Source organism: Mesocricetus auratus, unplaced genomic scaffold (assembly GCF_017639785.1).
Source record: "Mesocricetus auratus isolate SY011 unplaced genomic scaffold, BCM_Maur_2.0 Super-Scaffold_6730, whole genome shotgun sequence".
NCBI lineage: Eukaryota > Metazoa > Chordata > Mammalia > Rodentia > Cricetidae > Mesocricetus > Mesocricetus auratus.
In genome coordinates this window covers 12,262,409-12,286,660 of record NW_024429184.1, presented here as the reverse complement: position 1 = coordinate 12,286,660, position 24,252 = coordinate 12,262,409, and the positions used below count along the sequence as shown (strand labels likewise).

The following is a 24,252-nucleotide window of genomic DNA, read 5'->3' as shown; positions in this document are numbered from 1 at the left end:
AGGGGAAGCCTATGAGCTTGGGGGAGTTTAAGGTAGGGGGAGGTGAGAAGGGCTTGGATGCCAGCATGAACTTTGAAATATGTGAGTGGCAGTTGTGATCCTGAGGGAGCCTGGAGGCCAGCGTGAGCTTTGATATGCTAGCAAGCACCACAGGTAACCCTGTGTCCCCTTTGTCCAAGGTAAGGGAAATGAGATTCCGTTTATTAGAGGGGATTCAGAGATTCCTTTTACTAGAGGGGATTCAGAGATTCCGTTTACTAGAGGGGATTCAGAGATTCCGTTTACTAGAGGGGATTCAGAGATTCCGTTTACTAGAGGGGATTCAGAGATTCCTTTTACTAGAGGGGATTCAGAGATTCTGTTTACTAGAGGGGATTCAGAGATTCCGTTTACTAGAGGGGATTCAGAGATTCTGTTTACTAGAGGGGATTCAGAGATTCCGTTTACTAGAGGGGATTCAGAGATTCCGTTTACTAGAGGGGATTCAGAGATTCTGTTTACTAGAGGGGATTCAGAGATTCCGTTTACTAGAGGGGATTCAGCTTCACGAGTTTCTGGGGGATCTGCCTTTCATCTAACCGCCAGAAATCCTCCTGCAGTTCAGGTTGAGCCCATTTCTGCATATTTGAACCGCCTTTTGGAGTTTGGGGAATTGGAGTCTCCTTTGGACCTAACAGATACATCTCTCGAGTGTCTTTTTGTCTACGTCTCCAGCCTTATCTTTTCTGTTTGGTGTTTTGGAATAAGTGGACTAATCACCCTTGCAGCCTTGAGTTTTCTGTTCTGAGAAGTCAGGCTGGGGGGGGGGAGCAGTCACACTGGCGTGCGGGTGGTGGGGGAGACATGGGGCATGAAGTATGCTTACTGCTTCTGGGAAACCTTGTCCACATATACTTAGCAACCCTAAAACTGCATATTAACAGCCAGAAATTAACCATCACACAATTGCAACCAGGAATTCGGTCCAAAGAATCCTTCTCAATGGAGTTAGCCTGATATGTCACAAAGGGTTTTGTTTACTAGGACATTAACTTAATATCTGTCTACAATAGAGGGAACTTGGATATGATTTAATTAGCCAGCAAAAGGAGACTAAGTAAAGTCTATTCAAATAATGGAACATTAGACATCATTAAAATGATTCTTATTTGTACTCAACATTGGGGAAAATGCTTACCATACCATGCTAAGTGAAAGAACATGTTTATAAACCCCAGTGTGTTGCGTGGCTGTAACTGTTAGGAAATACAGACTCCAGAAGGAAGAGCCCTCCCTGAATGTTGGCAGGGTTGCTTCAGAGTGGTGGGACCGTGGGTGTGGTTAGGGTCTTCATACATTTTGTCATTTTCTGCTATGGGTATCATAGCTTTTACAGTAGTTTTTTGTTTGTTTGTTTTACACCAGTGTTTGTTTTGTGTTTGTAGTGCTAGGGGTTGAACATAAATCCTTGTGCATAATAAGCCAGCCTTCTACCACTGAGCTATATTCCTAGCCTTCATGTCAGGATTTAAAAAAAGAAAGGACACTTTAATTAGTTTATTAATGGGGGCGGCAAGCACTAGCACTTGGGGGAGGACCAGCAGAGGGCATCCGACGTCCTCTGTCACTCGTCACTATTCTTTTGAGGCAAGGTCTCTTTCTCTGAACTGGAAGACACCCATATTCTCAACTAAACTTGAAGCCTGTCCCCACACCATACCCCAAACTACAGCCTTGGGCATGCGAGGGATGTGCAGATTGTTGGTGGGTGCCGGGACCCAAACTCTGACCCTCTTGAGTGTGCAGAGCCTGGTCTTACCTGCTGAGGCTTCTCTCTAAGCCCAGATTCCTCTGTAAACCTCTAAGAAGAGGATGGGGGGGAGAGGAAGAGTTCCGCAGGGGGCAGAGGAAGAGAAGAAGGAGACACAGGAGGAAGATAAGCAGGAAGAGAGGAACAACTGAATGGCGCTCAGCACCCTGCCATGCGCGTCATGAGGGCAGAGCCCTGCCAAGCACCTGTGCCAGGCACCCGCTATGAACATAAACAGATGCCCCAGATCCTGTGTAGGAACTTAAAAACACAGTTAGGACGGTCGGGAGAGCACCCGCCCTGGAATATTCTCTGAATCATTTCAAATCACAGAGGTAATAGAGTTTAGGCAGCGCAAGGCAAGCCAGACTCTGCTGCTCAGCCTCAACCAGTTTCTTCACATCTCCTTGTCTGGTATACCTGCAAAGTCCAAGGTTCCTACCTCTTGGTATGTTGTGAAATCTGACGAGTCCATGCACGGAGGACTTGGCCTCGCATACCACACCTGCTCAATAAGTTATGAGCTGTATGCAGTTATTTATCACATGAGGCCCAGAGCGCGGTAAGACGCTGCTCACACCACATAGTTCCTGAGGTAGGGATGAGAGCACCATCTTTGATTTTGTGCCTTGAGTTCCTGTGCTGTCTACAGCTGAGCCAGCATCTTCAGACATGACCCAGACGCTGGTCAGCCAAACCCACTGTGTTTAAAATCAGGGCATTCCATTGGCTGAGTCCTTTGACCTCTAGGGACCTTCTAAGTCACACGCCCTGCCCCTGGTTTTCCCTCTTGGGAAGGAGTTGATGAGGAAGAACTCCCAAGGACCCTGGTCCCAGGTTGGTCTCTCAGCAGCTGGAGGATCTCAGGAGACCTGTCAGCTGGTGTGATGATAGGTGGACCATTAGCCAGGATGAAGGGGTGTGTAGGCACACGCTGCCCAAGGTCCACCAGGGCAGAGGTAACAGCTTGTCTTCTGGAAGAACTGCTCGGGCAAGCTATTCCCACATCAGGGTGACCCCGACTGTGACTCCCCAGGGCTCCTGCTCTGACTACATCCATCTCTGCTCTGGCCCTGGGTCTCTGCTCTCAGCTCTCCTGGGAAGCAATCCCAAGTCATTGGCCTGTGGGTGAGATGTCCTCCTTGTCCCCACCTCTGCCACTTCAGAGGCAGCAGGACTCTGGGAGTGCAGGGAGCCCTAAAAAAGAAGCCTTGCAACAACCACATCTGGGGGTTCACTGATGATGTCCCTCTCCACGCTTCTTAGGTTTGGCTAAGCCAACCTTTCGTCTTATTTGTCAGGACAGCCATTTCTCTGGAGGCTTTTGGCAGCTGATATCTCATAGGCTCATTTTCCTCCCTCTCCTCTCCTCCCTCACTCCCTCCTCCATCAGACGGGAGCAACAATCTTTAGTGCATCTTCTTACCTCTCCCACTACCCCTGTCTTGTTTTTCTCTTTATTTTTACATTTAAATTAGAAACAAGGTTGTTTCACATGTCAATCCCAGCTCCTTCTCCCTCTCCCTCCCCTCCTCCCAGCCCCCCAGCCCCCCTCCCCCAACCCCCACTCCATTCCCCAGGAAGGGTGAAGCCCTCCATGGTGGATCTCCAGAGTCTGTCATTTCATCCAGGGCAGGGCCTAGATCCTCCCCCAAGAGTCCAGGCTGAGGGAGCATCTCTCATTGTGGGATGGGAGCCCAAAGTCCATTTGTATGCCAGGGATAAATACTGATCTACTACTCAAGGCCCTGTAGATTACCTAGGCCTCTTCACTGACACCTGCATTCAGGGGATCTGGATCAGTCCCATGCTGAACTCCCAGCCATCAGTCTGGAGTTCAAGAGCTCCCCCCTTGTTCAGGTCAGCTGTTTCTGTGGGTTAAACCAGCCCAGTCTTAACCCCTAGGCTCATCAGTCTTCCCTCTCTGTCCCTCACCCCTGTCTTACACACTGTTTTATTGCTGGGAGGGAACCTCATGACCAAGGCAACTCATAAAAGAATGTATTTAATTGGGTGCTTGCTTACAGTTTCAGAGGGTTAGTCTATTATCATTACGATGAGAAGCATGGGGGCAGGCAGGCAGGCATGGTGCTGGAGAAGAAGGTGACAGCTTACATAAGATTCCCAAATTATGGGTCAAGAAAGATGGAGATTGGACCTGGCACAGGCTTTTGAAATCTCAAGGCCAACCCCCAGTGATACATCTCCAGAAAGGCCATACCTTCTAATCCTTCCCAAATGGTTCCACTAATTGGGGATCAAGTGTTCAACATAAGAGTTCTCTGATATCCACAGGACATCTGTTTAGCTGTCTCTGATAGGTAGAAAATTTCCTGCTCTTAGCTCTAACCTGCCAACCTGATCCTTCTTCAACCTATCAGCCAGTGCTTAGCATATACATACTTAATGATCAAATAAAGCCATGTCCAAGCCTTTACCTTCAGGAAGGTTTCCCACAGGATGCCACCTACAAACTAAGTCTGGAGAGGAAACAGGGGGGATTGAAAGGATGCTGAGACCAGGCCACCTGCAGGCTGAATGATGGGGAGACTGAGGCAGGATTCCACCTGGAAAGGGGAGCAGAGGGGAAGCCAGAAGGGAAGTTGATCATTGACATTTTAAGGCTACAGGATATGAGAGCACTTGGGGTGCAATGGCTGTCTGTGGAGACTTGTGCCTGAATCTACGTGGGTATTTCTTTTTTTCTGCAGGTAGCAGTGGAGGCTGAAGGCTCAGGCCATGTTTGGGGCTTGGATGTGGGCTCAGGCTCTGGAGACATTGTGAGCAATGAGGATTTGTTGAGAGTGAGTATTAGGGTGCTGGGGGCAGGTGTTGGGGACCCGGGAGGGGAGGTTGTGGGGTCAGGCAGATGATGGCGTTGGGGACCCGGGAGGGAAGGTTGTGGGGTCAGGCAAATGATGGAAGTAGACCGGTCCCTTGGGGACTGTTTCCTGGAGTCTGTGATCATCATACATTCCCCTTTACTTACTTTTTACATGTTTGAAATTGCTGCCTCATTTTAGCCAAGTGTGAGCCTGGATTTGCATTGAGACCTCTCTCTCTCTCTCTCTTCTGCACCCTCCTCCTGTCCCTGGAAGCTGTTCCTGTCTCCTTCATAGCAAGCTTGTTCATTGACCTTCTCCTCCACCCATGACTTCTACCCTGCTCTTTGTCTATGAAAGAATTACCCTGGTCCCTCCTCTGTTTGGTAGCATTTCACACTCAGTTTCCGGTGTGAAATCTTCCCTGGCCCCCAGTCTGCTCTTGGCCCATTCTTGCTGTCCGACCTGCCCAGGGCTGGACTCTACCAGTCCTCTCCAAACTGCCCATCACTTGTGATCAGGGCTGGAAAGGCCCTGGGCTCAGTGGTGTGAAATCCCAGTACATCTACCAGGAAAAGCCAGCAGAAGGCTGAGGAAACAAGTCCACTTTGGAAAGTGTCTCAGGATGCGGCCAAACACTAGCTGTTTGGCTGACCTCACAGTTGGTTAGAAAGCAGAATTAACCAGGGCTCCTCTGGGATTCCAGCTAATTGATTCTTTATCGTGTACACCATTTGGGAGACAGCCTGGTGTACTCCGCTCGGAAAACCTTACATCAAATGCCAGCTCCCTGCTTTTCAGTGATGTGTGTATGAAAACCTTACATCAAATGCCAGCTCCCTGCTTTTCAGTGATGTGTGTATGGGTCCTTGAGTCAGGTTGTCTCACGGAGCCTCAGTGTCTCCCTGTGGAGGTCAGAACCTCAATCTTTCCTTGTGGGATTGTTGTAAGGATTGGAAAGAAGGTAAGAAAGCATGCTTGGTATAGTCACCGTCCCTCATTGCTTCCGGCACACTGTCTTTCAGGGTCCTCCGGGCCCTCCAGGCCCCCCTGGATCACCTGGGATTCCAGGAAAACCAGGAACAGATGTTTTCATAGGACCCCCTGGCTCTCCTGGAGAGGACGGAGCTACTGGTGAGCCAGGACCTCCGGTGAGCAACTGAAGCCCCTCCCTCACCCTGAGATCTCGGGGCTTCCTTTCACTATAGATTACAGGTCCAGCACTACCCAAGGCTGGGGACCAAAATCTTCCCCATGCGAGTCATTGCTGAGAATCTACGGAAGGGCAGCTAAAAGCATGCTGCACACAGTGCTTTCCTGAGTTATATGGTGGGATGGGAGAGCGGGTTCATGCAGGTTTTGGAACCTGCCTCAGGACACCAGAGTTAGACCTACTATGGGAAAGCCTTGGAGACCATCCGGTCTTGTCCTGCTCCTAATGCCCTGCTCCTCTGAGATGTGAGAGCAGAGGGTGCTTGTCTTGGGGCACAAGCAGCTAGCTCTGTGCTAACTGGCCTCAGGTTCCCCCACCTTCCCTCCTCTCTAGATAGGGTTTTGTGTGGCTTTCAGCAGAGATGCTGTGAACTGATTGTCACTCCATATTCCCCAGGGCCCTGAGGGACAGCCTGGACTTGATGGAGCCTCTGGCAAGCCTGGGATGAAAGGAGAGAAGGTATGGGGACAGTGTGAGGTTCCAACACAGGGAGCCAGCCTGGCTGCTCTCTGACCCCTGATCTGAGTTTGTCTCCTCTGCTATTCTCTTTGGTCATCTCTTTCGAATGTCCCACCATTGGACTCACAATTCCCTCATCTGTTTCTCCATCCCACTCCCGTGGGCCCTAGCATCAGTGAATGGCAGTGCCACCATCCACCCTGGGGTCTGTCTTTCCTGGCTCCTCTTCTCAGCTCTCCTTCTCTGTCACCACTGTGTCGTTGTCGAGAATGGCTTCCATACCTGCGACCTTTCCGCGCACCCTGTCCAGATATCCATCTCTTCCTGCCTACCCTGTAGCGTTAGATAGACCCTCACTGATGCCTTCCCACCCAGTTATCCCCACCTGTGCCTGTCCGCCCTCACGTAGCAGGCACTAACCAGCTCCTGAGAAAATGCCAGTGGCACTCTGTTGGGCAAAGCCATAGTGCCTTTGTTGGTTAGCACCAATTGTCTCTGTAGTATGTGGCCCGCTCTGCTCACTGGTACAGCTCTAAGCAACAAGCCAGGTGCTTCATGCTCCTCCCTACCAGCTTCCAAGCCTCTGCATGTGGTATCTGCCATTTCTTTTTGTCATCGAGGCCCAGTTCAGATACAGGGACCCTCCTTTATCCCGAGGGTTGTGTTGCAAGGCCCCTCATCACACACATACATTGTTATTTTCCTTGTACATACATCCATATCTATTTAGCTTCTAAATTAAGCACAGTGAAAAATTAACTGCAATACCCAATGATACAAGAGAATAACCATGACAACATAACAAAATTGCTAACATCACTACTCTTCGCTTTGGAGCCATCATCAAGTAAAATGAAAGTTAGTGAATGGGAGAATAATACTACACTTGGTCTTATAAACAAGATAGCAGCTAAATTACTTACAGGTGAGTAGTCTATACAACATGGATATGCTGGTCCAGGGATTGCCTGTATCCTAGGTAAGATGGAGCAGGAGGTTGCAAGACTGTATTACGCTGTTCAGAATTGTGTGTAATCTAAAGCTTGTGAATTGCTCATTTCTGGAATTTTCCATTTAATAATTCCAGCCTATGGCTAACTGAAACCACAGAGTGGAACTGTGGTTAAGGTCAGGGTGGATACTGAATGTCTTCCTTCTCCCTCTTTCATTTGGGTTTAGTATCTTGTCTGGCATTTGTTGAGACAGGGTCATGCTACTTAACCAGGTTTGCCTCAGACTTGTGATCCCTCTGCCAAAGTCTAGTGCTAGGATTATAGATGTTCCATCATGGCTGACTTCTCTCAACTCTTCCAGCCCCCTTCCTTCTTCCTCTTTCTGTGAGCACGGGGTTAATGTCACTGAGAACCTTCTCAGTCGGTGACAGAAGATGCTAGCCTGCATGAGTACCTTGCATCCTTCCAACCAGTAAAGACCTCTATTAATCTAGTCTTCAAACACCATCTTTAAGCTACCATTTCTAGTTAGCCTGCCTTCCGTCTTTCTGCCTACTGTCCATGCTCCTGGGAGAAGGCATTTCCTGCCCATGCAGCCTTCCCAGCCAAGAGAGAGAAAAATAAAAACGAGGCACTTTGCACTAGTGATGCTCTAATCGGGTGAATGAGGGCTCAAGGAACCCACTGGACAGGAGGCGGGACCCCGTGCATCACATTTATGAATGCGTTTGAAATGCTTCCTGCCAGGACACCATGGCCACTCAATCAAATCCCAGTTTCTGTCAGCTTAATGAAAAGAATAACCTGATTTTTGTTGCGAATGAATTTCTCAGAAAAAGAAACAACTTAAATTTTAGGAAACTCATCTTATTCAAATAGACAGTTTCATAAGAAATCTAGGTCTGCAGGAAGCACCACCAACCCACACTTACCTTGCTAGTGTCTCCAAACCAGCCGCTGAGACTCCCACACTGTCTGTGCCTGAAGCCGCCCATGTGCTGCTACCGCTGCCCCGTTGGCTGCCGTTGGCTCTTGAGCAGCAGGAAGAGGGGCCCTGCTCTGATTACTGCTGGAGATCAGCTTTGCAGGTTTACTCCTGGGATGTGTTAGGAGACCCAGTATTGTACTGGGTACGTGGACTGCTTTTTGCCTAAGCAAAAGCAGTTTCTAGGAGGACTTGCAGATTTGCATTTTGGAGAGTTGAAGCGGAACCAGACAGTTGGAAATGAGCTTCTGGTGCCCTTATGAGAATCAGGTCCAGTGATACATTTGACCCCCAACTCCTGCCAGTGTCTGCCTTTGACCCACACAGCGTCATTGACAAGGCTTTGAGGGACCTCCCATGGCTGGATAGGGTGAGATGCAGGAAATCTTTTCTCATGCTATTAGCCAAGGCAATTATCCAAGTGTGTGTGTGTGAGTGTGTGTGTGTGTGTGTGTGTGTGTGTGTGTTCTTGTTCTGAGACAGGGTCCCATGCAGCCCAGGTTATCCTCAAATTCTGCCTCTCCCTCTCAAATGCTGGAATTACACATGTGTACGACCTCGTCTGGCTCAGAGTGAGGTCTGCTCCCCCTACACGTAATGAATAAGACTCAATTTTCTTGTCTGGGAAATTGAATACCCTTACATATAACCATTATTATCAAACATGAACCTCTCATCGAAGTGTGGGTGGTCATTAAGAATGTTTCTAGTAGATTGTTTATGATGTTTAGTATTATTTCCCCCACATTAAGTTGAACTGACACCTTTATCCCAGGAAGAAAGAGCTGCAAATGGCCTGTTCCCAGCTGCAGAGCACATCAGGCAGGAAAGTCGAGGAGCCTCAGGAGAGCAGGGTCCTCAGACATCCTTTACACACTGCAGCTTCTGCTTCCAGCTCTGCAATGACTGAGACATGTAGTCAGCAGGAGCCAGGGCATGCAAGCTATTCCTCAGCCTTAGGTTCTGAGACACGGGAGAGAATCTGTTCTCTGAAGTTTTCTCAACTACCCAGAATTGCTAGGGAACCTTGCGCTCCCAAGAACTGTCTTTGAGTAATCACACTGGACGGGAAATGTCACTGTAGACCCAGTTTCTGTCCTTCCTGTAAGCTAGAAGAGAAATTGGATGATGTCATCACTCCCCCACCCCTCACCCCCCAGTCTCTTAGTGATCCCAATCTGCTTTGGATCGTGCTTCATGTAATAACATCAGGGTACCCTTAAAGACTCTGAACATGGAGCCGCTTTTGCCCAGAATCCAGAAACCAGCTGTGTTTGAAGTCCAGCACACCACAATATTAGCTTAGCTTCTCATCTTCTCTTTCATTCTCGGTTAAATTCAGCACATTTGCACGACAGACTTCCACAAAACCAAAGTGGCTGCAGTCTGTAGGGGCTACTGAGCTGAAATTCTCATTAATGCTAACCCCATGAGCAAACTCAGAAGACAACCCTGAAAAAACAAACAAACAAAAGAGGCCACGTATCTGCTGGCTTCTTCTACATTCCTGTATATTGACATCTTGCAATGCCCTTGATAATTCAGTTTACCACAATGAGCCAACCTTTTAGTGAACTGTGTTAGCCTTCTTGTGGCTGTGATAAAACACCTGAGAAAAAGATTTGTTTTGGCTTTCAGGTGTAAAGATGTCAGCTCTCTGTGGTGGGAGCCCATGGTGGGGCAGGGGTCAGGGGTCAGGGGCTCAGGTCTTCATAGTGGGAGTCCATGATAGGATAGTGGTCAGAGGTTCCAGCCTAGGATGGTGGGAGCCCGTGGTGGGGCAGAGGTCAGGGGCTCATGCCCTCATAGAGGGAGTCCATGGTGAGTCAGGGATCAGGGGCTCATGCCCTCATAGTGGGAGCCCATGGTGGGGCAGAGGTCAGGGGCTCAGATCTTCATAGAGGGAGCCCATGGTGGGGCAGGGGTCAGGGGCTCAGGTCTTCATAGGGGGAGCCCATGGTGGGGCAGAGGTCAGGGGCTCATGCCCTCATAGCAGGAGCCCATGGTGGGGCAGAGGTCAGGGGCTCAGGTCTTCATAGCGGGAGCCCATGGTGGGGCAGGGGTCAGGGGCTCAGGTCTTCATAGTGGAAGCCCATGGTGGGGCAGAGGTCAGGGGCTCAGATCTTTATAGTGGGAACCCATGGTGGGGCAGTGCAGAGCAGCTCCTGTTGGTCAGAAGGCAGAGGGCATGCCTGAGTTAGCAACTCTCCTTTTCCCACTTCTAGCCTGTCTGAACCCCAAGTCTATGGGACATGCCACTCAGACTCAGGGTGGGGCCCCCTCTTTATTTACTCCTTTCTGGAAGCACCATCACAGACACGTCCAGAAGTGTGCTTTGCTGATCTCAACACTCAGTTCAATCAAGCTGACAGTCAAGATTTATCTTCGAAAATTCAAAACTACAGGCCACGCATGGTTGTGCATGCCTTTAATCTTCCTGCTGTGGAGGAAGACGCAGGATCTCTAAGTGTTTGAGACCAACCTGGTCTGCGTGGTGAGTTCCAGGCCAGCCATGGCTACACAGTAAGACCTGGTTTCAAAGAAAAAAATATTTCCAAACTATGGTCTTGTGACACAGAGCACTGTGTGACTCATTCTGCCATAGAGACTGAGTCGCTGCAATTTCGTACTCATAACCACATGGCTCTACTCGTTGGGATTCCAAGAAAGTGCCTAGACTCGATGCACACAAATTCCTTCCAGCTAAGGAGTGGCGTATGCTGCTGTTACATTTCGGAAAAACGGGTTATTTCCTGAACTATTTGTCAAAGTTCTTGATTTCCATCCTACTCATTCGTGAAAGTTCTAATAGGTTAGAGTCTTCCATGCCCTGACTAATTGGATCGTGTTCCTAACTGCTTACCCCATACCTGTGAGCCTGTGGGCTGGACCTACGCCCTACCTTCTCAGCATGTTCAAGCTGCCTAAATTAGTCAGAGAGAAAGATCAGGGGCTAAAACAGTTTCCAGAACTTCCTCTCAATCTGCTATGAGATGCATTTGTCTTAAACGGACTTGGGAAAGCAATGGAAAGCAATGCGACTTCCCACTTCATGGCAATAATTCTCTTTAGCTAACGGGATCAGTTGGAAGCACAGATGAATGTTTTCCGAGATGGGTAACTTTAGGTGCGGTTCACAAGAGCCCTACTGAGGGTTTGATATGTAACTGCTCATGTCCAAGAGGAACAGAATTAAGACACTGCAGCCTCCACCGTTTAGCAGCTAAACAGGAAAGCAGTTACTTGAGACATGTTTCTGCCCCAGATAGAAAGTCCCTCTCGATTGCTCAGTTTGCCTGTGTTGGCCACTGGGATGGGGGTGATGGCTCTGGCCATGACTACTCCTGCTTAGCGTTCCATTTCCTGCTGCCTCCCCAGAGAACCAGGGCATCCCTGGTGGCTCCTGGGCTACAGAGGGAGTGGAGGTTCTACAGGGAAGCCTAGGGCCAACTACAGAAGGTTCTGAGTGTACAGTTCAGTGTACTCCAGCATGCTCTCCCTGCCCTGGGAGTCTGGTGTCTCCTCAGAAAGGTCCAACACTTCCTGCTGTCACCTGTACCTCCCCCATCAAGTTCTGAGCAGGGTCTCCAACCAAGGAGCTGTTAAATGTGGAGCCTTGTCCCCATGCCCTACTCATAGCAGGAACTTGTCTTCATCTGGCTGTGCTGGACAGTCCTTGCTAGCAGAATCCTGAGCCTCACACAAGGAACCCCTCCCCGCCCCCAAGGGGGAGGGGTGAGTAAGAGTATCTCATCATAGCTGCTGAGCAGAGAGCTTGGAAAGAGAGAGGGTGGCTGTCTGTGGGCCTATGGGTGGCTTGTCTCTGTGCTGGGCTGTCCAGGGGTGCTCTCACTTTTGCTATTTATCTGAAGAGCTTTCTTTAGGCTCATCTCCTAGAACCAGCTGGAAGGAACCTGAAAATTACTCAGTTCCTGGCTTCCTACCTGTGTCTTGGCCGAGCACGCCACTTAGACAAGGAAGTGTGCCGGGCTCAGATGGAAGGACAAAGAAGCCCTGCCTTAGGCAGCCTTTTGGGTGAATTTGTAGTTACAAAAACAGTCAAGGGGCACACCTTTCATTGCTGCCACATCTCGTGTTTCTCCCTCAACTAGTCTTGCAGGACGGACCGAACCCCTGTGGTGTTTTCAGAGAGGGTCTACTCCCACAGCAAACTTTCTAGATTTGGGCTGTTTAAAATTCTTCTTTTAGCCTAGTGTGAGGATGCATACCTTTAATTCTAGCACCCAGAAGGCAGAAGCAGGTGGATTTCTATGTGTTTGAGGCCAGCCTGGTCTAGGGAGTTCCAAACTGTAATAATGAGATTGTGTTTTATTTAGCTGTATGTGCAGTTCTAAATTTGAAACCATTTGCCCCTGAGACTTGAAGGCAGTCTCTGCTGTTATCTGGGGTAGACTCAGATTTCACCCCACTCTCAGCCTACCTGAGGCCATCTGGCTTTTCCCTTTGGCAAATTTCAGGAGTCGCTTTCCTTTGCTTGGTGTATTGAAATCGCCCATGTATTGTCACTAGTGAGATATGGATTCTTCAAATGATGCATTCTCCCGTTTGGTACTAAAGAGCCTTGGGGTGTGGTGTCGCTGTTTAATCTGGAGATCTCTGGGTTGTAGTGTTTTGTTTTTTGTTTTTGTTTGTTTGTTTTCAGAAATGTTGAGTGTATGTTAGCCTCCTGCTAGGGTCAAGAGCGGGGTTTTCCAGTTACTGCTTTGTCCGTTCTTTGTTCTTTATTCTGAGAGGTCAGATGACCCTGCTTGTCCTCTGAGCTCTCTTTGGTCATTCTTTCTAGGTCTTTATTCTGAGTGGTCAGATGACCCTGCTCGTCCTCTGAGCTCTCTTTGGTCATTCTTTCTAGGTCTGCTTTTTGGAGCAATTCTGTAGCCTGGTCGTTGGTTTTCTCTTTGAGAAATGTTTCCTTTATTCCTATAGATTTCTTCATTTCAACCACGATATGTTTTTATATCCGTGACTCCTAATTGGTTCTTTTTCATAACCACTATTCTGAGATAATTCACATCTCCTAATAGTTGGCTCTTGTCTCACAGTTCTGAGATATCTTCCCTTTCCTCTCTGAGGGTGTTGATGTTCTGGTTGCATTTGCTTCCTTTGCTCTGTTGTTGGCTTTGTCTCCTTCATAGTGTCTTGCCTTCCCTCAGATCAGTGATTCTTCTTGTGTTTTTGCTTTCAAAGTTGGCATCTCGTCTTAGCTTTTAGGCCTCTGTTGGCGTAGACCATTAAGGAAGTGGGCAGTGGCTACATCTGAGGCTTGTGAGTTTCTCAGTAGGAGTGGAAAGAGTAGAATGTCCATCAACAGGGTTCTTCTGAAATTGATTTTTTGGGGATGCCCATGCACTTTCTAGGCTCTAGAGTCCTGCCCTCTCTTTGCCCCTGAAAATAACTCTTATTGTTCTTGTACAACGGCACTCACAGGCGCTCCTTGACAGGGGTGTGTCTAAGATGGTGCGGGGGGAAGGGGGGGGACTGGTTGGTGTTGGACAGCTGTCCTGACGTAGAAATGCAAACGGTCTCCGTGTCAGAGGCTCCTGGGGCATCCCTACTTCTGCTTCCTCCAGGGTCACCCCTACTTCTGCTTCCTCCAGGGTCACCCCTACCTCTGCTTCCTCCTGGGCTGTCTTCTGCTCTTGTGTTCACCACCATGCAGGGCATTTTGGTCTCTGTGGCTGCTCTCCACAGCTGAGGCCTTGCCAAGGTTCCTGTCTGTTTTACTTTGCCATTCCCATTTATTTCCAGCCAGGTTATTTCCATCTTATTTGAGGATGAGTATCGCAGACTCACTACCCATCCTATGGGTGATGTAGGTTACTCCTATGGATTTGATCTATCTCAGGAAAGGAGCAAGGACAGATGCTGTCTTTGGTGGCAGTCATGTCATAATCAGTGTCACACCTGTGTGGCCACGTAATGGCTGGACTGTCACCTGCAGGAGAACAGTCTTATTAGGGCTCACAGTTTCAGAGGTTCAGGCCTAGCTTCCTAGCTTCATTGTTTGTGTCTGGGCCATGGGGAGGCAGAAGCTTGGCAGCAAAGATGATGTAGCAGAACAAAGCTGTGAACTCTCTTAGGAGCAGAGAGAGGTGTTGCTTTGGATGCCGTGCCAGCTGGCTCCCTGTTTCTTCCAACTTGGCGCGTAGGTCCGCAGCCTATGGGATGGTGCTGTCCACATTCAGGGAAGGTCTTCCCCTCTTATGAATGTTCTCTGGTAACTCCCTCACAGACATGCCCAGAAGTGTGCTTACAAATCTTTAAGGTGCTTCTCAAGCCAACTAAATTGATAATCAAAATTAACCATTGCTCCTTCCCTTGGTTTAAAGTTGGAAGCACACCTTACCTTTGTCATGTTGGGGTGGGGCCGGGGGGGCAGCTGCCTCAGTGTGAGTCTCTGAGAGGGGGCTTTGATCTCTCCTGCTTCATGCCAACTGCTTTAGTCTACTCTCAAGCTGTGTGTATGTGTGTGGGGGGGGGTGTTGGTTAATTATTGAGGAATGGGTTTCTCAACGTTTGGGTCTGACTTGTTCAGTAGACTGACAGCCATGGTAATGTGCTCATCTTGGAGACACCAGCCAAATTCAGACATAACGGTCCTGTTGTGGTACCCTGCTATTCTCAATGCTGTAATTCTGCATTTTCCGCCGAGCATGCCTAGTGCGATGCGTCCTAATTGGCCTGTGTGTTCCTGTGTTTCAGGGAGCAAGAGGACCTAATGGCTCTGTCGGCGAGAAGGTAATTGAGAACAGCTTTCCCTCCCTCCTCTTTCCTCTGCTACCAGTGTGCCCCTGGGCCAGCGGAGTGAAGCCCTAACTGTCACGGAGCTAAGAGAAGCACCCCTCAGCGTGGTGGCTCGGGGAAGACAGGCAGCTGCAGTGGTGGCAGGGGTAACCCTGCAATGTCACCCCCCTCACCCCTCAGCAAGCACGTCAGTCTAGGGAGATGTCGATTAGCGAGACAGCTGTGCTATGCCATCAAGCAGCGCCACCGGAGAATTTCCCAACTTAACAGCTTCAAGGAGTCATTTTCTGACTCAGGTGCACACGCTCTCCTTCCAGGGGGGGAATTGCAGCTGGTAACTGTCCTGTCTTCTTTCTTACAGGGAGACCCTGGCAATCGAGGCTTGCCAGGGCCCCCGGGGAAAAATGGACAAGTTGGCACTCCTGGGGTCATGGGACCACCAGGGCCTCCTGGACCCCCGGGACCCCCAGGCCCTGGATGTACAACCGAACTTGGATTTGAGGTACTTTTGCTCTTTCTGTGACTGAAGAATGACAGTTAGTAAGGACCATTGGAAGGCACAGCACCCTGGAGACTGACTCCAGGGTAGAGGTTTTGCTGAGTGCCCTGTGAACCCCAGTTCCCAGCATTCCACCTGGCATGAGCAGGTGCCTGGCAGCGAGCTCTGAGATCCTTGCTTTTCCTTCTTCCCCAGGACATCGAAGGCTCGGGGGACATCCAGCTGCTGAGCAAACCCAGAATCTCGGGACCCGCTTCTCCAAGTGTAGGTAGACTTTTATGAACCCTCTTATGAGCACGGTCCTGACATCATACCCGAGGGAGGAGGCTGTGGGACCATCCTGGCCTTTCTGTTTAATGGTTCACACTCACTATGCCTCCAGCCCCAAGCTGTGCAGCCCGTAAGGTGTTCATCTCGGGCTCCTTCTCCAGGGGCCACATAGAAGTTTTGCGTCAACCCATGTAGGGACACTTGATGTCCATCTTTGTCCCCGCTGGTCAGTCTCTTACTCCTGAGCATCTCTGCTTCATGGCTTCCTGTCACCATGTTACAGTCATTTTGCCCCTTTTAAGAACCCTGCCTGTTCCCTCATCCCCAGAAGGCACTGCCCTTGTCCTATGTGGTATGCCTGCATAAAGACACTCCGCTGGATCATAATAATCTTTGTCACATGGAACCCAGAGCCAGGTGCCCAGGGAGTATCTTCTGGCACAGAAAACAGAGCTTCCTGTGCACACGGGATCTGAGGGTGGAGTCAGGGGGCACCTCCATGCCGGGAGAGGGCCTCGGGGGCTTGCCCTCTGTGGGCACTTCTCTTCTGACCCTGGAAGGGGAATTCCCCTTCACCTTTTGACCCCGTCACCCGGGACAGCATCAAATGCAGAGCTTAGGGAGAGGTGGAGAGATGCCAAGTAGTCAGACTGCACCAGCAGACAGGAGAAAGCCAAAGAACTTCTCTTAATCTGTTTGGTTATTTTTGTCAGGGTCCCAAAGGAGAGAAAGGAGAGCAAGGACCCAAGGTGAGTAGCCCATCTGAGGTGGGGTCTTCCCAGATGGTTGTAGAAGCATTATCCATAGACTGCGAGCTTTGTTCTTACATCCCTCTGCTGTAACTAGGGTGAACGGGGAATGGATGGAACCAGCACTGTGGGACCCCCTGGGCCCAGGGGACCACCTGGGCGTGTCCAGGTCCTGTCCAGTGTGAGTACCATCCAGATTGGAGCTTGGTTGTGTTTTCTGCTTTGTTAAAGGGGGCAGCAGGTCCCCAACCCTTCAGGACTCCACGGCTGGTGGCTCCGGATAGTGTCAGAACTTGCACCTGCCAGCATGCTCACCTATCCGTCCCTACCCCCTCCCTGTCACCACTCTCCTACATATAACCTGCGGAGTCTGCCCTTCCGCTTGGCAAGATCAGGGATTAGACAGCAGCCTAGACAGTACTGGAGTCTTGGGGAAGCCCCAAATAAGTTTGACTTTCCTCAATTGGCTCAGAAGGAAAGTCAAAGCTAGAGACACAGGCCTGAGATCACTTTCTCACTGCTGGCAGAGGGTGTGTTAGTGGCCTCCACCGTGTGTGAGAGATACAGACCTGCTCACTGATGGTAAAGTATGTGCTGAGGCTAATGGCCTCCACTCCATGGGACAGCCATACGTGGCTTCTCACTAATTCCAGAGTCAGACACGAGAGAGAAGGACAGTGCTGAGCATGCCACAAACTGCTATCAGGAAGTGTCCCCCATCTTCCAGGGTGGGAATAAAGAGACCAAGAGAAGCCAGGGTTATACCCCTGAGGGCCAGTGCTTGTCAGAGAGGCATCCTCAGATGAGCTCATTGGATGGTTCTTTGGCAATTTCTTTAAAAACTATTAATAGACATATTTCCAACTTTTCACTTGGAAAGTTCTCCACACAGATGAGCAAAGCAAGTCTCTTCCCCAGACTGGCCCCCATTCCCAGGGAAGTAGTAACGTGTGGTTTTGATGTCATCTTTAATCCGTATCACGAAGCAAAGGCTTGGTAGCATGCCTGTCCTACATGCTCCATGTCTTCTGCCTGCCCGTGAGTGTCATTTAAATCTCTGTGCCTACCATTAACACCCAAACATTCATGCACTCACAGTCTGCACCAGGAGCTCACTGACAGTGGGTAGCAGGCTTGGGAGTGACTAAAGTGATGGAGAGAGGCTAAACTGTGGCTGGATCAGATATATGTCTGTCCATCCCTCTGTCCATCAGATATCCACATAGTAGGCCACTGCCTTTGAGAAAGATCAAGGTATTTCTAAAAGAATAACAACCAGGTAGGCAGACAAGAGAAAGCCCCCCCCCCACCCCCGGCCAAAAAAAAGTCCCAAAGACCTGGAAAAAGAATGACCAGAGTTAAGAGGAAAACGAGTGTGATTTAAAAGCGCCAAGCATGTGGGGAAATAGACAGTCTTGAGTGCTTGTGGGGGGAGTGTAAATTGCACATCCCCTGTGGAGGGCTCCCTGACAGTCTGTTCAAACTAAAAATAGATGTCTTCCAGAATCGCACATGGGAAGCTCTCCACACAAGATGATTGAGTAGAAAAGAATGAGTTGAAGGCGAGTTCACACAACCTGAGGCCATTTATGTAAGATAACAACATACATGAGTTATTTTACACATACACACACAAATACATATTATATGTGGACACACGCATATATGTATATATACGTATGTCTATAATTTTAAAAGAGAGAAGGCATTCATCTACTAGGTAATTTTCAAGTTAATTAGAAAAGTGACGGGCAGGCTGGGACCATTTGACGGGAAGGGTTGGGTGTGTTTAGCAGTGGCCTTACAGTGTGATCCACGTGCTCCATGCTGGGTGACTTCAATTAAGCCAGAAGCAAGGAGGAACATGTGTTGTCCTTTGTCCTTACTGAGTGATTTTTTCTCTTTCAGTCTTTGATCAACATCACTAATGGATCCATGAATTTCTCCAACATTCCTGAGCTTGTGGGACCTCCGGTTTGTATCTGTGGCTGCCCCTGAGTGAGGCTCCTACCCAGATGTCCCCGCTGGGAATGAGGCTCCTACCCAGATGTCCCCGCTGGAAATGCTGGGTTGGGTTGGAATCCTTTTAGCTCCCGGAGCCGAAAGGATGGAAATCTGAATTTTTTGAGAAGTTTTTATAATACTAATTTCATCATGCAGAGTTGTGTTCAGTGGAGTGGAAGGTTTCAATCCCGTGCACAGGGCTCTGTGTGAGGTCAGAGAGCTCTTCGTGCCATGCCGTCTGGGAATGTGGGCCTACATGTGTGGGCTCAGTCTCATTTGTTAAAACAGTGGAGCCAGGGGAGGATTGACACCTGCTTCTCACACCATTTTAGAGATGACGAAATGAACAGACAAGAGACTCACATGACTCCCAAGGCTTTAGCACTGACCCACGCTTGATAGGGTCTCAAAAGAAGGAAGTAGTTTCGCTTCGTTCAATAAACTCCCCTGGCATCTGATGGGCATCAAGGGGAGAAAAGTGCTGACCACAGGAGCCTTGGGGTCCAGCCTCATCTCTGCAGGCCACTCAGAGTCCCTGGTTCCCTTTCCAGGCTTTGGGACACCTGAGGTGGGGGAGGTGAAAATGTTTGGCACACTGTGGCAAGTCACTGTGGAGCCAGAGGTGCTCATGCCCCCAGCTGTGCCTAGCAGATGCCTGGGGGAGCAGCCCACCCTGTAGCTCTCAGGGAGGCTGGCCAGCCATGTTGTTGGGAGAGAACCTGTAGCATTCCTCAAGATTTCTGTGGCCGCCATCTGGGAGGAGCCTCTTCCCCCCACCTTCTCCTTCTGAGGGACAGCATCCACCTTCTCCTTCTGAGGGACAGCATCCGCCTTCTCCTTCTGAGGGACAGCATCCGCCTTCTCCTTCTGAGGGACAGCATCCGCCTTCTCCTTCTGAGGGACAGCATCCGCCTTCTCCTTCTGAGGGACAGCATCCGCCTTCTCCTTCTGAGGGACAGCATCTGCCTTCTCCTTCTGAGGGACAGCATCCGCCTTCTCCTTCTGAGGGACAGCATCCGCCTTCTCCTTCTGAGGGACAGCATCCGCCTTCTCCTTCTGAGGGACAGCATCCGCCTTCTCCTTCTGAGGGACAGCATCCGCCTTCTCCTTCTGAGGGACAGCATCCACAGGGCTCATCTCATCACCTCTTCTACGCTGTGCCCCTTAGCGCCCCCTTCCATTGACTGCTTCAGAAATGGATAATCCAAAGACCCAGTATTCGAAGCCTAAGGCAGGCCAGCTACCGGGCAAAGATTCACTCACAGGAGGTCTTGTTCTCCCTGGAGAGCTAGAGGGAGGGTTAGAGCGTTGGGTTGATACTAGAGCAAGCGAGACAGCCCAACCATGAGAAGGTGTCCCTGTGGTCTGGGCCCCGAGCCCGGCTCCTTCACTGCAGCCCTCCCCTTCCTGACTTTCTTCCCCATCAATGTCCTCCCCGAGGGTGAGTCCCAGTCCCCCTCATCCCTAAAGCTGGACCAACCTTCACCTTACTCTTTGGCGACTTCCTCCTAAGAGGACTCAAGTCATTACCTTTATGCCCCACACTCTGCATAGTCAGTGGGTTAAGACCGTTGCCTCTACCTGGTTGTTTTTAAAATCTAATTCATGAACACATCGCGTGAGCAGCACGAGCCTGTGGCTGCTTGAGGAAGGTCCCTGCCTCCATCATAACTAGCTGTGTGACTCAGTGGCGCTTTCCCTCCCAGCCCTCAGCACTCCCTTCTACAAAGTGAGACAGTGGTTTACCCTGAGTGGAAATAGGTTTGGATCTTTGGCAGGGTCCTGGGAAGCAGTGGACCTTGCTGGACAAACAGGCCCAAGCTTGGCGCGCCTGAGGGACAGTAGCCGCTGGGCAGTACTTCTGACTCTGAGAGCTTTTTGTCCTTGGTGTGTTGCAGGGGCCGGATGGTATGCCCGGGCTACCAGGATTTCCAGTAAGTACTGCAGTGGCTGGTTTCCACCTGTGCTCAGGCACTGTGCTCACTCCGATCCTACACCTGGGATACTGCTCCCTCCATCCCCGCATGACCGAGCGCTAGTACCATCTCACACATTCTTTTTTTCCATACTCTCCCCGGAAGCATTCCTTCCTTTGAGACCTATAGGGTATATCTTTACCATTTTGTGATTCTTTTCTTGCCTTAAGTGACAGATTCTCGTGTGTGTGTGTGTGTGTGTGTGTGTGTGTGTGTGTGTGTGTGTGCTCTGTAACAGCTACAGAGGGCTAGGTATTATGGTATGATGTCTCTACCTCTGGGCCATCAGCCCCAGGCAGCAGCTGGGTACCCTTAGCATTTCAAGTGACAGTCTGTGCAGATAAAGTCCCTCAAGACGTAGGAAGGCAATGGCGGGAGGACAGAGGACAGCCCCGGAATGGAAGGGAGGCTGTAGCCTTGTGCACCTTTACACCAGGGCACGAGTTCTTGCGTAAGAAGTGATCGGCTTTGTCTAGAATGTGTGCCCTAGGGTGAGAACTGTTTCTCTGAAACTGCAACTTATCCCTGAGGTGCCACTTCTGGGACAAAGGAGGGAAATGGGTAAAAATGTCATGGGAATTGTCCCTGATGGCTGAACTGTAGATGATCTTGTTTTTATCTTTTGAGAGTTTTCTGAACTTTTCATATTTCCTTTTTAATATACTGAGACTTTTTTTTTTACATTTTCTAAACCATCAGCCATGACAATGGTAAAAAAAAAAAATATCGTGTTCACTAGGTATCAGAACAGAAGTGGTGGAGGGGAGGCGGCCTTATTTTTAGCTGAAGAGGTCTGACCTCTCAGCTGCAGCTCCCAAGGAGGCCACTTCAAGACTCAGAGCACGTTCTGGAATGTGCCTTCCTCCATGCAAATGAGTCTGCGTTCTGAGGGGCCACTGCAGAGGGGGTGGCTCATGAGAGGGTCCAGACCACACATCCCAGACGCGAGGTTTCCCCTTAACTGATTTTGCCAATTTGTCCTTTAAAATTTATTGAAAAAGAAAGAATGAAGGAAAAGTTAAATGCTAAACAATAAATAACACTCAAATATTTCCAAGTCCCTGCTGTGGTGGACGGCACACCCTCTGACCTAGCGGCAAGACAGGACTTGCGAAAGGTTTAACAGCAATAAAGCAACAAAATGCCTTGGAACAGTGGACACCATGATTAGGCCAGTCACTGCCACAAGTGTTCCGTGTCTATTGGAGTTGAAGGACATGGCCTCTGGCTGGTGTGCAGGCGTTGACTCTGCAGAGTGCTGAGGGTGTGAAGCAACCCAGCAGGGGTGGCACTAGCTTTCATGCAGGGACAACAGGGCCAGCATGAGGCGGCCAGTGGAAGGGAGTCACCTCCAGAGCATGGGAGACGAGGTGTGAGGTCTTGCCAAGATTAGGTGGGCTAGGATGCTGGGCCCCATCTCCTGGGGCAAACCCCGGCAGGCAGGCACAGGATGCACCAGGGGAGCTGTGGGTGAGTCGGCCCAGGACCAGATGAGAGCAGATCCAGTAGCATCGGCCCTCCTGTAGGAAACCAAAGTTCAAAGGAGTGATGCTGTCTGCGGGTGCAGAAACAGGTCCATTTTCTCTATCAAAGAATTAAAAGGCAGGAAAGAGGTGTTACTGGAAGTCTTGGGGAATCCCAGAGTAGAGCTGTCATATCCCATGGAAACTGGGGTCTACTTATGGGGCTCTTGGTTTTGCTAATAAAAGAGTTAACATATCCAAGTGGGAGGCACAAGGACATTTGATTAGCATTTACAAGGGAAACCCAGAGTAGACAGCTGCCTGGAGGAGGAGAAAGGAGAAGATAAACTTGGAGGTCAGCCATCTGGCGGCTCGCAGCCACAGAGCGGGAGCGGGACTTAGAAACAGAGCAAGGGAGCCAGATCTTTGGTTAGGGGCTCTAAAAAGCATCCTTAGGCTCTGGACAGCAACCCCCAAAAAAGAGGCGGGAAAGAAGAAAAAGAAATAGATCCTCCCGAGGGGAGACGGGCCGGCGCGGCAGGACCAGGCGCCGGGAAGGAAAAGCACATTCACCCGAGGTGAACAGCCTTCCTAGAAGGAGTTCCCTAGCCAGGTCCCTGACCTGCTCTGCTCTGTTTCAATCTCCACAGCAGTGTGGACTCTCAAGGCCTCCAGCACGCAGTGCTGACATCTGTCCCCAGCTTCCAGTCTTCTTCCGGTTAGGAAAAGAGCAGAGCTAATCGTGGTTTCTGCCTGCTTGATAAGTGGTTTTTCTGAAGGAGAGACAGAGAGAGAGAGAGACTCGGAGACACACAGAGAAACAGAGACAGACAAGAGAGAGACACAGAGACAGAGAGAGATACAGACAGAGAGACAGGGAAAGACACAGAGACAGAGAGAAACAGAGATGTCTTTCTTTTTGTGCAAACCCTTTTAACCATCAACACAGTGGCCTCCTATGACTTTTTGCAGGGCCCCAGAGGACCAAAAGGTGACACCGGTGTGCCTGGATTCCCAGGTCTAAAAGGAGAACAGGTAAGGGCCTGGTGTCTGGGTGGGGATGTGCTTGGAATTGGCTGACCATTCCATTTGGCCAGCTGCTTCCCTCTGGAGACACAGTCCCTACAGTGCAATTCGGTGACACTGGGAAGAGTCTCCAACATCACTACTCTCTAACTCTAGGATGCTTTCTTTAATTAAAATGTATTTTATCTTTGTGTGTATGAGTGTTTTGCCTGCAAGGGTGTCTATGCACCACATGTATGCAGTGCTTACAGAGGCCAGCAGAGGACATCAAATTCCCTGGAACGGGAGTTAATGAAGGTTGTTCGGGTGTCATGTGGGTGCTGGGAATAGAACCCCAGTCCTCTGGAAGAGCAGCCAGTGCTCCTGACCTCTGAGCCATCTCTCCAGCCCATCGAATTTCTTTTTTATCATCCCAAAGAAACCCCATGCCTTTTCACAGTCACTTTCCAGCTGATGACTTCCCTGATCTCTCACTGGTGACTCCACACTTCCCCCATCTGAAAAGAGAGCATGGTTGGAGGTCGTTCTCACATGTTGACCTGTCTTGTCTCCTGGTTATCATACGTGCTTCCTGGCAACAGACTTTTCTGGAACTCTGGAATCAGTACAGAGTCTGGCCCACAAATGACACCCCAAACCCTAGCCTCACGGAAGAATGTACAATCAGTGAATGAAATGAATTCCAGTATTTGTTGATTGTCAGGTGAACATTGTGTAGTTGAAGTAAATGCCATGCAGGGCACTCCTGGAGAACCCCGGGACTCACCCTTTGTACCCACCCCCAGCCTCTTACAACCAGCTTCCTAGTAGGCTTTCATAGCTAAGGAGGACCGGAGCATCCATGACTATAATATACATACATGAACGGACTATAGTCACTTAGTCACATGTGTGTGCTATCTCCCTCTCATCTTTTGATCCCTGAAGGGGTCCAGCAGTTTCTTATGCCAAGTATGATAGGAAGACAAAAACAGGACAGGGGAAGAGTACCCCACTGTCTCAAGGCTGCAGAGAAGGGACTACACCTCCTGGGGAGTCTAGAGAGGAGTGGGGGTTGGAATCTTCTCTGGGTCTTTGTGCCAACTATGCCGCATTGCCCCAGGACAAGGAAAGAGGCCCCAGAGACTACTGGCCTTTGGCACTAGGGCACAGAGAGCTCGGTGTGCTGGGCAAAGTCCGGAAGCACAGAGAGTGGTGCTGTCTGGGCTGCTGTCGCTGTCGCGGGCTTGAAGAGGAGGGATGGGGGTGAGTTGGCTCTGGCAGGTCTTGCTCTCAATGCTAC

The 24,252-nt window shown here is 49.9% G+C and overlaps 1 protein-coding gene across 2 annotated transcripts in view; it reads left to right on the top strand.

Moving 5' to 3' along the window:
* The window catches only part of Col15a1 (collagen type XV alpha 1 chain), a 109,903-nt gene that overhangs the window by 57,932 nt on the left and 27,719 nt on the right, over window positions 1–24,252 (top strand). For both annotated transcript variants that reach the window (XM_040738621.1, XM_040738618.1), the window contains exons 12-22: window positions 4,501–4,593; window positions 5,637–5,762; window positions 6,221–6,283; window positions 14,942–14,977; window positions 15,345–15,485; window positions 15,678–15,746; window positions 16,466–16,501; window positions 16,599–16,682; window positions 18,410–18,475; window positions 20,404–20,439; window positions 22,917–22,979. In XM_040738621.1, coding sequence (XP_040594555.1) covers window positions 4,501–4,593; window positions 5,637–5,762; window positions 6,221–6,283; window positions 14,942–14,977; window positions 15,345–15,485; window positions 15,678–15,746; window positions 16,466–16,501; window positions 16,599–16,682; window positions 18,410–18,475; window positions 20,404–20,439; window positions 22,917–22,979 — 813 coding nt within the window. The remainder of the gene's footprint in view (window positions 1–4,500; window positions 4,594–5,636; window positions 5,763–6,220; window positions 6,284–14,941; window positions 14,978–15,344; window positions 15,486–15,677; window positions 15,747–16,465; window positions 16,502–16,598; window positions 16,683–18,409; window positions 18,476–20,403; window positions 20,440–22,916; window positions 22,980–24,252) is intronic.